The sequence below is a fragment of the Polypterus senegalus genome, chromosome 9 (genome assembly GCF_016835505.1).
Source record: "Polypterus senegalus isolate Bchr_013 chromosome 9, ASM1683550v1, whole genome shotgun sequence".
Classification (NCBI taxonomy): Eukaryota; Metazoa; Chordata; class Cladistia; order Polypteriformes; family Polypteridae; genus Polypterus; species Polypterus senegalus.
This window is the reverse complement of record NC_053162.1, coordinates 154,424,357-154,438,736: the sequence shown is the minus strand read 5'-3', so window position 1 is coordinate 154,438,736 and position 14,380 is coordinate 154,424,357. Positions and strand designations below refer to the sequence as shown.

Genomic DNA, 14,380 nt, shown 5'->3' with positions numbered 1-14,380 from the left:
CAGTGGCAACGCAGTGGAATAATAATAGTGCAGAGTGTATCCATTTAATAAAATACAAGGGAAACAGTTTAATTTGGCATTACGTTTGTCATAGGATGGAGCTTTGTAATATGGGGCGCTATAAGGAAATTACACCTTTTTCAAATTATTTTTGATTTTTGATACATAACAGAAAGTCTTCTGTTATCCCACACTCCCTGACAGTTAACAAGCTATCATGGCAAGAGAGATGTTGCATTGTATCAGCTCTTGTCTTTCCCTCACTCCTATTTTTTATTTTATTATTTATTTTCTGGGCTTTTCATTCCATCTTGGATTTTTCAGTGCCTTTTTTCATATTCCTTATTTGTCACCTGCACTGTCTGCAGTGATCCTGTGGCACATTGATATCTATTCTCTATTCCTCAGCTCCTTCCCTGGTGATAACAACTGTTTGTCAGCAATCACTTCCAGCTCTCCGATTCTATGTATGCCTTGCTTGGAATGCAGGGTTGGGGAAGTTTTAGGCTTATGCATTTATTATTTCTCTTCTTTTATTTCATAACAGGTGGGCCAAAGGAGGTCAGGTGATCAAAGAAGTATCCGGGGACACATTTGAAGCAACAGTGGACCACTCGTTCTTCACTGAAGCTGTGTCATGTGAAGTCACCAACCCACTGGGAAGCACTAACATCAGTCGAACGGTCGATGTTTACTGTAAGCAATCCAATTTCATTTATTTTCTAAAGAGGGGAATAACACAGCTTTAAAACATGCAAGAAAAATGTTAGAGGAAGAGGTATTGAAAACATTCAGCTGGCTTTACAGATTTCAGTTTTACTCTGGGTCAAAATAAAACAGTGTAACATAACTATTCACACTCTCACATAATCCAGTTCTACAGTAAATCCCGGGATCTGGAGCCCATCTTGAGTGGGATACAAGTTCATTTCAGGGCCCACTGCCATCCACACACACCTGCTCACACTCACTCACTCACTCACTCACTCGCCAATTAACCACACACATGTCTTTGGAGGTGTGGGACACAAATTATGTGGACATGGGGAAAACGCACAGACTGCACATGAGCAACAACCAGGCATGAGATTTAAAGCCAATTCTGCACCAGGGCCAAAGTGTTAGTCTTTATAGTTTCTTTTTTAATAAAGCAAATGTATCTAAGAATGTATTTCAAAATCCAACATATGACATGCACAGTGCAACTAACATTTTTATTATTTATATTAATAAGACTTAATTCTGGCAGTGGTCTGTTGCCCTATTTGAGATTGTTACGCAAGTTAGGAATAAATGTTGAGCAAGACGTCAGCCAATTACAGGCTGCAGTGCCTATTTAAACTATTCACCCCTTGACCATTTTCACATTTTATTGTGTTAAAACATTGAATCATGGGGGATTTCATTTGATTATCACAAAAAGACTATTTAATGTCAATATTGAAACAGTTCTTTGCAAAGTGGTTTAAATTAATTACCAACAGAAAACACATAATAATTGATGGCATAAGTTTTCACCCTCTTTAATATCCATCCATTATCCAACCTAACTACAGGGTCACGGGGGTCTGCTGAAGCCAGTCCCAGCTAACACAGGGCACAAGGCAGAAAACAAACACCGGGCAGGGCGTCAGCCCACCACAGGGCATACACACACACACACCAAGCACAATTTAGGATCGCCAATGCACCTAACGTACATGTCTTTGTACTGTGGGAGGAAACCAGAGCACCCGGAGGAAACCCACGCAGACACGGGGAGAACATGCAAACTCCACGCAGGGAGGACCTGGGAAGCGAACCCGGGTGTCCTAACTGTGAGGCAGCAGCGCTACCCACTGTGCCACCATGCCGCCCTCCTTCATTAATATGATGAATCTAAATCATCACTTCTGCATCCAATTGGTTTAGAAGTCACAGAATTACTTCATTGGGAATCACCAGTCTGTGGTTTCAAAATATTGCAGCATAAATTCACCTGATATATAAAATCCAACTTGTGGTGAGTCAGTATGGTGGCATAACCTAGGCAGTGAAGACAAAAGAACACTTCAAGCAAATTCTTAAAAAGGAGATTGAAAGGCAAAATTCAAGGGATCAAGACAAGAAAATATCCAAGTCACCGAGTATCCCTTAGAGTGCAGTGAAATCAACCATTAATAAATTGGAAGATTATGGCACCACTGTAAATCTGGAAATCAAGTTGTCTACAAAAACAGAGTTGTCTTGGAAGAAGAGGAGTAATGAGGGAAGTCACCTCTGATACCTGTGAAGGAGTGACCAGCTCCCTGGGCTCAAATTGGAGACATTGTGCAGACAATTGTTGTCCAGCAGCAACGTCAAGTGGTGGCTTTATGGGAAAGTGAAAAAGAGAAAGACACTGTTAAAAAATACCCACAACACCTTGACAAGAATTTGGGGGACTCTGAAGTCAGTTGTAAGAAGTTCTTTGGTCTGATGAAACCAAAATTGAGCTTTTTGACCATCAGACTGAATGCCATGTTTTAGCATAATGACATGCACTGCAGAATCAAGCTGTGGGGAGGCTTCTCTGCAGCAGGCCCTGAAGGTTTGTGATTGTAGAGGGTAATATGAATGTAGTCATATACAGAGAAATCCTGGAGGAAAACATTCTGTAAGAAATGTGCACCTTGGTAGAAAATTTGCTTTCCAGCAAGACAACAACCCCAACCTTAAAGCCATTACTACTTACAATAGGAATGGCTTTAAAACAGCAATATTCACGTCCTGCCTGGGCAGAGTCAGATCTCAGTCCAATTGAGAATTTATGGCTGGACTTAAAAAAAAAAAGGCTGTTCACTCATGATGTTCATGCAACCTGTCACAGACCGTACAGTTGTGAAAAAGAATGAGGAAAAAGTGCAGCGTCCAGATGTTCAAAGCTGATAGACTCAAGGTGGTCAAACTCTGAAACCTCAGCTTGTACTTAATTGGCTAATCAAGACTGGTCTTAATTGGTTAATGAATTAAGTGATCAATTTTACTTAATTAGTAAATTACCAAAGAGGAATTAAGGGGGAGAATGAAATGCAGGAAGGACTTGACCGTGTCAGTAATTGAGTCTTTAATAAAGCTTAAAAAAAAGAAGAAGAAAAAAATATAAACCCTGACACTGAAGAAAAAACTGTCTAATTTGGAAATTTAATTCTCATTAATAAATACATTAAAACAGAAAAAGAAATTCTGAAAACCAGAAGACCAGAACAAAAGGAAAGCTAATGAAATAGATCTTGTCTTAGAAACAGAGCAAGAGTGTCAGAGGCTGCATGCAGACAAACTCAATGCTAGAACAATGCAACTAAGCATTTTTCTCATTTATATCTGAAAGACCCGGTGTGTTATATGTTATGTAGCCCTATGATTGTTAAGAATAAGACCCACCTTGGAAAAGCCTACGATTAAAGGCATACAAATCTTTAAAGGGCTTTACCAAGAATATTTTGTGACATGATAATCAAAATTAATAGAGCAAAGCTGATTAATAAATAAAAGGGGGGGTAAAAACTGAAAAATGCCACTGCAGATTTATTCCTGGGCAAAATGTGACACTCACAGGGTTCATCTAATTTTTACACACTTGTTATGTCTTATCTAGTTCAACCTTATGTATAAATAAATCAGGCTTAAAATGTGACTGAACTAAAAAGAGTTATTGCTTGGAAAGATATGCAGAATATTCAAATTCTTATTATCCTTAGTAAGTCACATCATGTACATATCTGACGTTCTATTTCATTAATGATAGATAGATAGATAGATAGATAGATAGATAGATAGATAGATAGATAGATAGATAGATAGAACTTCATCCACAGGAAGGACATTTGGCTTTTGACAGAGCCACAATAAATGAATAAATACATACATTATAGCAAACAATAATTCCCCCTCGGAAATTCACACCAGAATGATTAAAGGAAATAAAATTTTAAAGAAAAGAAAAACGTCTGACTTGACTAAAAGTAAAAAGAATAGTCACAGTCATGACATGGCATTATATAGGCATATTGTTGTTGGTGTAAAGAAGCCCCAGTAACACACTTCACAGATAAACTTCTACTGAATAATTTGCTGGTGTACTCAAGCATACTCAATGCCAGTGTGTCAGCATTATACATAAAGGGCCATCAGTTTTGTCTCCATTTTCTCCTTCACTACTATATTACTGTATCATTAAACAAGATGAAAGTAATTTAGATAATTGATTAAGATAATAGTCATGTCATGTCATTTTCTAAATCTCTTCATCCTGACCAATGTTGCAGGGTGTTGGAGCCTATCCCAGCAAGCACAGGGCACAAAGCAGGAACAAACCCTGGACAGGGAGCCAGTCCATTATAGGGTGAACACACACCCACATAACCAAACACACACTAGGGCCATTTTCTACAAATGAATTAATTCTCCCAAGTTCTGAACATATCTGTTCTGCTACAGAGTTATGTCTAGCCAGAGGCTTCCCTAGCTAAGCCAAGAAGGGGTGACACCACACTGCAGCATTCCCTAATATGCACAATCCGTGTTCGGTAATGTATGACTAATTCAGAATTGCCAGTTAACCTAAAATAGGAAACTGGAGGACCCAGAAAAAAAAAATCCATGAAACTCACTGCAGACAGTGACCCAGGCAGGAATTGTACCCCAGCCCAGTAGCTGTAAGAGAGGTGTACAAACCACTGTACTCCAAAACGAAGTTTACATCTATTATTAATGAAAATATTCAATATAATTCTAAAAATAGCAAGTTATTCCTAAAAAAAAATTTGCAAATCCAAATGAAGTTTTTGCATCCTATTATAATTGCAACTGATTCCAGAAAAAGAGGAAAATTAATATATTGTACTGTATGAATTACATTTATTTTACTTTCGCATACAATGTCCATTCCGTGAGCCATGATATGAAGTGTGCAGATTAGGTTCCGGACTCTGCACTAGTGTAGACAAACTGCAATTCCATGAATTTAGATGAAAATTATTTGTAATGAGTAAAACTAGACCAGGGCAGTAACATGTGAAATCAAACAGAGTTGCAAACGAACAATATCTGCAAAGTCTTCAAAACTATGGAATAGGTATACCATGCCTTTCCCAAATACACCAGTGTAAGGCTAAATATTTACAGAGTTCACACAGCTCACTTATATCACTTCATTAATCCCTTAAGGAAATAATACTTCCAAACTAATTTTTAAACCAGCCTATATTTTCTCTACCATTTGGAGTCCCTAAATTTAAGGCAGTAGAAGCTGGTGATATATATGTATAGTCGTAATAAATATTTGTGATCCCTTTGGAAATCACTGCATTTTTGCATAAATGTGTCTTAAAATATGGTCTGATCTTTATCTAAGTTACAGGAATGGACAAACACTGTTTGTTTTAATTAATAACATACATATTCTTGTATGTATTGAACACATCATTCAAACATTTACAGGTTGGATAAAGTATGTGAACCCCTAGGCTGTTAACTTCGACAAAACCTAACTGGGTTTGGCAAACCTGGAGTCCAACCAATGAAATGAGATTGGAGTTGTAGTGTAGAGATACTTTGACCTATAAAAAAGACACCTACATTTTGAATTTGGTATTCATCTGAATCTGCTGATTTGAAGCATGCCTTACAAAAAAAGATATCTCTGAAGAACTGCGGTCAAGTGCATTTGCGTTGGAATGGATTCTAAATTCATTAATCCACAGTTAGATAATTTGTGTATAAACAGAGATGATTTAGTACTGTCTGCGGTGGGCTGGCGCCATGCCCAGTGTTTGTTTCCTGCCTTGCTCAGTGTGTTGGTTGGGATTGGCTCCAGAAGACCCCCCATAACCCTGTAGTTAGGATATAGCGGGTTGGATAATGGATGGATGGATGGATTTAGTACTGTGGGTGCTCTCCTTGGAAGTAGGCACCCAGCCAAGATGACTTGAAAAGCACTTTGCAAAATGTTTAATGAGGTGAAAAGGAACCTGAAAGTAATAGCAAAAGGCTTGAAGGACTCATTGGAATAGGTCAACATCTCTGCTCATGAGTCTACCATAGCCGAAGCATTTAGCAAGCATGGTGTTCATGGCAGAACACCAAGGAGGAAGCCATATGGTGTAAAATGTGCACGGTATACTAACAAGATAATATTATCCAAATGATCAAGTATGCTGAAGTAAATCTACTACAGACTTGGAGTGGCCCAGTCATAATCTAGAACTTAATCCAACAGAAGGGTTGTGGAATGACCTCAAGAGAGCCATTCATATTAGACATACTAAGAATATGGCTGAGCCAACAACAGTTCTGTAAGGAAAAATGGTCACAAATTCCTCCTGAACATTGTGTGGGTCTGATCCACGGCTACTGGAAGCACTTGTTTGAGGTTACTGCTAGCAATCTGACCAGTTATTATAGCGCAAGGTTCATTTACTTTCTGCATAGCACACCAAACTAATTAAAAACACAAGGGATAATAATTGTGTGTGAGTTATTAGATTATATATATACATAGTAAGAAAGAGACAAAACAAAGAAAAAGGTATGGGAAACCCACCCCGTACACTTGAATATCTGGTTATCAAAATAGTAACGCCAGGAGTAGTTTTAATAGACTGAGTCCACAATTAAACTGAATGGTATCTGCAGTAGATTGGCTTTATAGGGGAAGGAAGGGGTTTTTTGGGGTAGGAAATGGAAGTGAGGTCATCTCCAGGGGCCAGAAGTGTGGTCAGTACTGGAAGGTGAACTGAGGGAATCAGGAGGGTCTGCAGAGGAAGAAGAAGAGGCATTAGTGCTTAATGTAAAAGTAAAAAAAAAAACTGTTTATTATGGTGAGGGGGTTCAAAATCTGGGAGGAAAGAATGGCGAGGAACGCATCTGGCTCCAAAGAAATAGCAAACTCAACTAATTACAGCCTCCTCCACTGTTCTGGACATGGGGCACACTGCGCTGGTTGTTGTTGCTCCTTCTGAATAGAGCCGTTCAACTCCTCACTTATACCATTCTCCTTCACTCAACCCTACTCCTCCATTTTTCTTCTTTTCTTTTTCCACATTCCTCCTCTCCACCTCATCCCTCTCTCCGCATGTCTTGTGTCTCTCCGCTCATTGATTAATGTCAGGTGATGGCAATTTTCTTTGGAATATGACTTATAATACGATCAGTTCGATATGAACAAAATTACAATCCCTTTGTACAGGGTGTAAACAATTATTAAAACAAATCATTCAATTTGTTTTTTAATATTTAATCATTCTTTCCAAAAATGATTAATTTGTTTCTAAAAAGATTCATACTATTTGATTTTGGCCTTTATGTCATCAATAGCTAAAATTTAGACAGGTTTGTTTAGACTGTTGAAATCCATTGTGTATGTACATGCATTAGTTTCATGTTGCTATTGGAAACTCCATTAGTTCATTATATGTATAACTGGGCAACATAGTAAAAGTTTTAAACCTTACTTTTTCAATAATGTCAAATGCTTAGTGATCCTAAATTCCAAACTTGGCTGAATGTTGAATATTTAATGTCCATGTTTTCACTTTTATTACTGTTAGTTTTGACCGATTCTTGTACATTGATGGAGGCTGCCTTGATCTTTCAGAGTTGCATTCCTGACACTTCCCTAGATCAGTATAACCCAGAAAGCGAATGATACACTGTGGAGCTTATGTGTGTTTTCACTGTGATTAATTTTTATATTATTTATTTTTGTTTTTTCATCTTTCTTTGTCCTATGAGGTGTATCGAAAGAATCAGAATTCCTTCTGGAAAACTCACAAGAGATGCTTTCTTACTGCAATAACTTTAGTTGCATACAAATCCAATCTAGTCTTTTATGCTGTATGGATGATGTACTTTTTATTTCTGAATCAGTATAAATTACAGTATGATGTACCTTAAAGTGTTCCATCATGGCCTTTTATTGTTGAACTGACTTGAATCTGATAAAAAATTAATCAATTAAACCTTCATTAGTTTTAATTTTAAAAAAACTGGGAAATTTATAATTAACATGTTTTTGTTATCTTTTCAGTTGGTCCAAGAATGGCAACAGAGCCCCAGTCACTTCTAGTAGATCTTGGATCAGATGCGGTTTTCAACTGTGCTTGGATAGGCAACCCATCACTGACCATTGTGTGGACAAAAAGAGGCTCGGGAGTGGTAAGTGCCTTAGTGTGGCTAATACCCTGTGTTCTGTAAGGTCTTACAACCCAAATGTAAGTTTACTCTAATGGACTAGAATGGACATATTGTTGGTTCTTTTAAGACTGCTGAAGGAATTTCGTTTAAAAATATACAACATCAATGAACTTTGTGATCTACACATGTGACATTTATAATTTACTTTTGCTTTTATGTCTTAACGCATGTCAAGTCCTATTTTCCATTGAATTTGGCAAGTAGATTCTCATAACACAGTGTTATACTGTAAATAAAAATAACAGACGCACAAATAGAGTAATGAGATGAGCTGGCGCTCTGCCCGGGGTTTGTTTCCTTTCCTGCCTTGCGCCCTGTGTTGGCTGGGATTGGCTCCAGCAGACCCCCGTGACCCTGTAGTTAGGATATAGCAGGTTGGATAATGAATGGATGGATAGATGAACAAATATAGTGCACCAGTATTTTTTAATTTTTATTAGATAGATAGATAGATAGATAGATAGATAGATAGATAGATAGATAGATAGATAGATAGATAGATAGATAGATAGATAGATAGATAGATAGATAGATAGATAGTGGAAATTTAGCTTTACAAAAGCTCACTAAATAAATAAATATACTGTAGGATATAAATACACACAAAAATTACTGAAAAGAAAAAAAATCTGAACACACACCAGAAAGACTAAAAACAAGAAATTTAAAAAGGAAGAAAACATCTGGCCTCGCAGTCACCATCACAGTGATGCATTATGCAAGCATATTGGCTTTGGTATAAAGGAGCCCCTGTAGTGTTTCTTGACACACTTCTGCTGAATGACTCATTGGGTGAAAATACTCAGTGTAGCTGTCAGAGAGGATGTGCAGCATTGCTCATAATGGCATTATTTTGATTTACTGTCCTCCAGGGGGTCCAGAGCATGTCCTATAATTGAGTTTGCCCTTTTAATTAGCTTGTTGATTCAGTGTGCCTCTCTTGAAGTGATGTTAACAGTCCATTACACCACAGCATAGAAAATTGCGTTGGCCGTTGAGTTATAGAAGCTGTAAATGATGTCACTTCCCACATTAAAGAAATGCTGTCTCCTAAAGAAAAGGAGTGTTATATAGCATTTATCTAGCTGACAGCTGTTATACACTGTATATATATCAAAATGACATTAAGTTATGTTAAGAAAACATTGCACAGGTAGAAGTTTTTGTACTGACAAGAATGACATTTTTGTTGATTTTTTCATATTTAGTGCTGCTTATGTTCAATCAGAGCAGTGGTGCAGTGATTAGCATTACTACCTCATGCATTCAGCATTTTGCAGCTAATTTTGTATCCTTGGCCTAGGATTTTTCATGTGTCATCTATGTGGATTTTCCTCCCGCAAGCTCAAAGTTATACAGGTTAGGCAATTTGGTGACTCTAAAGTGGCCACAATGAATTTGAAAATGCAAGTAAGAATTTCACTGTACATGTAACAATGACCCTATAAGCCCAGAATATAAACTTACTGCAGTGTAAAGCCATCACATTTAAATGTATCTTTTTTCTTTTCTAAGTTAACATCAAACATTGCTTCAACAATGCCGTCCTTTTATTTCCTGCTTGAATGCCTTGCTGACCCATTAGCTGCGGGTCCTGGCTGTATCTACAAAGAACGTATAATGTTATATTTCCCTTTATGAAAAATGAAAAGTCAACATTCTGCATGAAGCTGTGACCTCTCCACCATGACAATATTCCCTGCAGCTGAAACACTCACTGGGTACAGACGTGGCAGGGACAGATGTAGGATTTGAACAGAAAAACTAGTACTGGGAATTTGGCTACTTGCTTTCTCCACCATGCTAAGGATTTCTGTTGAGAGCAATGCAGCAGCCACTATTTTATGATTCCTCTTTACTGTAATGCAGCCCTATTTCTGAATTTTACAATATCTGAAATGCATTTTGAGAAATCCCTAAATGTTAATCTGGCTTGACATAAGAATCCCTTAGCGCTACACCAAAGTACAAGCAGTCATCAGAACCATAACTGTTTATAGTCAGCATATTCTTATGTTAATAGTTATAACAAACGGTGCACTTACCTTTATTTTTCTTTTTTTTTTTTCTTCATTGCAGCACGTACGTTAGTGCACGAGACATGCTGGAAGCGTTACCAGCATCTGAGGGCAGCGGTAAAAGCAACACTAACTCTCTGTTTTGGAAGAAAGGGTTTTGGGGTGGCCAACCTTAACTTAAGGCACTAGGGATAATAACTACCATAAAGCCAAGATGCACATAAAAGAGAAGCAAGCCTCCATGCCACAAGCACATGGGGTGATGCTGCAGGTTTCATGGGAGCGCATACACGTAAATAAGATTAAACTTTATAGTAGTTTTTTGGGAGATCAACGAGACATAGATGCAGCTAGCAAATTATTAAATCGGGATAGGCTAGAGCGTCACTCATGATTGGCTACGGAGACTACGGCGGTATAAAAGGGGTAGAGTGAATGCTAGAGAAGCTATCTGTCTTATGAGCTGAATCTGCATTGAAAAAGTTAGTTGTAGTGATGTGCAAAATGATTATTTTTAGTGATTCGATTCATTTTGTTCAGTTCACCAAAATGATTTGAACCTTTGAATCACTGATTCGATCATATCAAAAACAACAAGCTATATTCTAGTTTAAAATCTAGAATAAAATCTAGATGAGTGTCATTAACAGTTTTCCCACTTTAATCACCAAACAATACAAACAATATAAAAAACAAGCAATAAAATAACAAATTCACACATAATAATAATAATAATAATAATAATAATAATAATAACTAGCTGACGGCGGTGTAAAAATAGGAACGGAAAATGGTGAGAAAGGAATTCAGAAATCAAGCAGAAATAAATACTTCTTGAAAGACGCAGTGTGCATGTAGAATTTGCGGCCAAGTAGGATACATGTGAAAGTGATAAATAAATCAGGCTTTCTGAATTTACGTACTATGGCCATGGCATTCTGATAGTTTTGTTGCATGTATCTTGGACTTCCTGGAAATGTGGATGGTAAGATGATCATTTTGCCTACACATACATTGTTATTTACAGCGTTTGCTTGCAGTGCGTCTGTATTCAAACATTTTATTGTTCCACACGGAGATCTTGTTGATGTAATCTGAGTTAGTTGAGATGCGCGCCCTCTGTTTTATTATACACATCTACAACATACTGTTGGAATAGTTTGACGCTGGAGTGCAAAATACTAAATGTATTCCTCATTGCTAATCTGTATGTGTAAAATTGGCATTGAGTAAGCCTTATTCGTTTGGTGGTTCTTTTATCGGGAATATGTTGTAAATCTTTGTGCCAGCCAATGTCTTCATAAGGGAATAAAAGTGGGTAAACCATAGGATCGCAATTCATATTGAGTGTGGAAATCTGCTTACAGGAGTTGCATATGGAATAGATGCAAATGTCCCTTTCGGCAGGTGGTTCTTCTCTGACGAAAATCACTACAATGTCGGGGCATTGTATGAGTAGCTTGCGCTGTGTCAAAAACATGCAACTGTCCATTATCCTGGAGAGGTAGAAGTGTTAGCATATAGTGGAGAGGTTTGGTGATAAATTTGCCCGTGTATTTTAAAACAGTATGGTCCGTGGCCAGGAGGTTGAGTTATCTATGCACCCATGGAAGCAAACGGTAGGGAAGAGTTGTATTCTCAAATGTGTTCATGATACTTTTTAGCTTCTGATGTTTGCTGTGTAAGAAGCTGTTGTAAAGACACAGGTGGCTCCCGCAAAGGTGGTAAAGCTACTTTACCGTTGTGACAGCACTTGTTGGATATATTACGCTCAGCAGGCCAGTATAGTGCATGACATGGAAGACGACGAATAGGAATCGAGAAATGTCGTGTCAGCTGCGTGTGGGCGGGACCGGTTTTGAAGTGGAAGCAGGACAAACCAGAAGAGAAATATATATAAGAGATAATAATAATTCTATTTATTGAATTTTGACAATAAATAAAACATAGACAAAAAACAACCATACAAATAGAACCTTACATAAAACCATGAGAACATTAAAATATGACTAAATAAAACTGATTTCCATTTTGGATTAATCTCCCACAATTTCCATCATTTATTTTCTGTTCCTTTCTGAAACAATTTCCCATCAGTGAACTGAGCTGAGATTCAATGTACTACAAGTCTCTTCTCTGTAGTTTGTTCCTTCATTCAGTACACAAACTGATTCTTTTCGTTGACCTAGTTCAGTGTACTCTTGTCAGGGAAGAGGAAAAGAGGAAGGCCTAAGAGAAGGTTTATGGATGTGGTGAGAGAGGACATGCAGGCAATGGGTGTAACAGAACAAGATGAAGTGGACAGAAAAATATGGAAGAAGGTGATCCACTGTGGTGACCCTAACGGGAGCAGCCGAAAGAAGAAGAAGAAAAACATAACAATTACTCTGTAATTAACCTACAATATATGTTAAAGAAATGATTGCTAGCATAAAGTACATAGTGACAGGGTTCTCATACTTTGATGGAAAGAATCCTATACTGTTGCATAACATAATCATACAATTAATTATACAAGCTGTATCATATATTTATACTTTAATTTGAACGGCTCCATTTGTAAGACAATAATGGTCACTGGTATTTTTTTTTTATTCCAATTGGTATGTCCAACTTAGACCCTTGTGCCAGGTTTCTTCCTTGTTCATAAATTCTAGAACATAAAATGAGGACAGAAAAGCAGAGCTGTCTTTTGGCTCAAGTCAGCTGGTATTGGGTGCAGAGTTATAAATGCTACTGTTTAACCATTTGAAAGCTTCATAAATTTGATTAAGTTAATTATGTTAGTAGGTTAAATGTGTTTTAATAACATTAATAAGATATTGTAAATTGGTTTAATAAGCAGGGCCATCAATAGTTGGAGATAAAACATTTTATATTGTGGAATAATAGTTTTAGAAACTAATGGCTTGTTTTTCTACTAAAAAAACGTGTTTCTCATAATTCTTCCAGCAGTTTTGCTACCATAGCAGCATACAAATCCTAATCCATATCAAGGTTATAAGGAGCCAGAGCCTATTCTAGCAGCACTGGGAGCAAAGCAGCAAGCAAACCAAGTCAGGGTACCACTTCTTCATTGGCCCCACTCATTACCAGTTAACCAAGTGTGCCCAACTTTAGATACCGTATGTGAGAGAAAAGCCACATTAGTGGCTCTACTGTCTGCAGATACTGGAAGATAAAAGTTCTTGAAATTCTGTCCTGGTGTGCTGCAGTGGCTGCTGGTTTTCGCTTCAACCCTGTTTCTTAGTTAGAAGCCACCTCTTTCTGATGAAATAATTATTGCTCAAGAAACATTTATTGTCCTTCATTTTAGTTAACGGGGTGGCACAGTAGTATTTTGCGTGATGATAGTGCTGCTCCCTCACAGTAAGGAGACTGGGATTTGCATTGTCGGTGATCCCTGCGTAGTGTTTGCACGTTTCCCCGCTTCTGTGTGAGATTCTTCTGGGTACCTCAGTTTCCTCCCACACTCCAGGGACATGCAATTTAAGTGAATTAGCACTGCTAAATTGAGCCCTGTGTGTTTGTTTGTCATCACACCCTGTTCAAGTGCTGTTCCTGCCTTGCACCTATGATTACTAGGATAGGCTGCAGCTGCCCAGCAACCCTACCCTGGATAAGTAGGTTAGGAAAAGATAGATAGATTTTAATTTAATCATGTGTTTAAATTTCCAAAGCTTAATTAACTGTTTTAGCCTTAAACAGCTGCCTTCAATAGTTTGTTTGCTTCTTGTTTTCTTAACCAGCTGTCAATTAATACAGTAGGATGCAAATGAAAAAATCAGCAAACCAGCAGCTCACCATCTAATATAATCCCACTGTGTGTGTTCATCATGAAGGATCTGTTTAAATAAATTATTTAGAAAAAAATGAAAATGGTAAAATAAAAGAAATTAAACAACAGGTTCTGCTATCAGTAATTGGGTAATTGGATTGGAGTAACAACCTGCAGCCACTGTACCTCTCTGTGGCCCAACTGGAAGAGCTTTGCTCAACATAAATAACAGCAGGGCTCTGGATTTGATCCTAGGATGCTGGATCTATGATGCAAAAGTCTAAACCGCTGCCACACCTTTTTTAATTGTTTAGGTCAATCTAAATTTTTACAGAAAAAGTGTGCCATCAGTCAACTGACTCAGCCAAGT

At 37.7% G+C, this 14,380-nt stretch overlaps 1 protein-coding gene across 6 annotated transcripts in view; it reads left to right on the top strand.

The window, feature by feature from the left end:
- The window catches only part of kirrel3b (kirre like nephrin family adhesion molecule 3b), a 1,066,676-nt gene that overhangs the window by 849,434 nt on the left and 202,862 nt on the right, over positions 1-14,380 (top strand). For all 6 annotated transcript variants that reach the window (XM_039764053.1, XM_039764052.1, XM_039764050.1 and 3 more), the window contains exons 7-8: positions 548-696; positions 8,048-8,175. In XM_039764053.1, the coding sequence (XP_039619987.1) occupies positions 548-696; positions 8,048-8,175 (277 nt within the window). The remainder of the gene's footprint in view (positions 1-547; positions 697-8,047; positions 8,176-14,380) is intronic.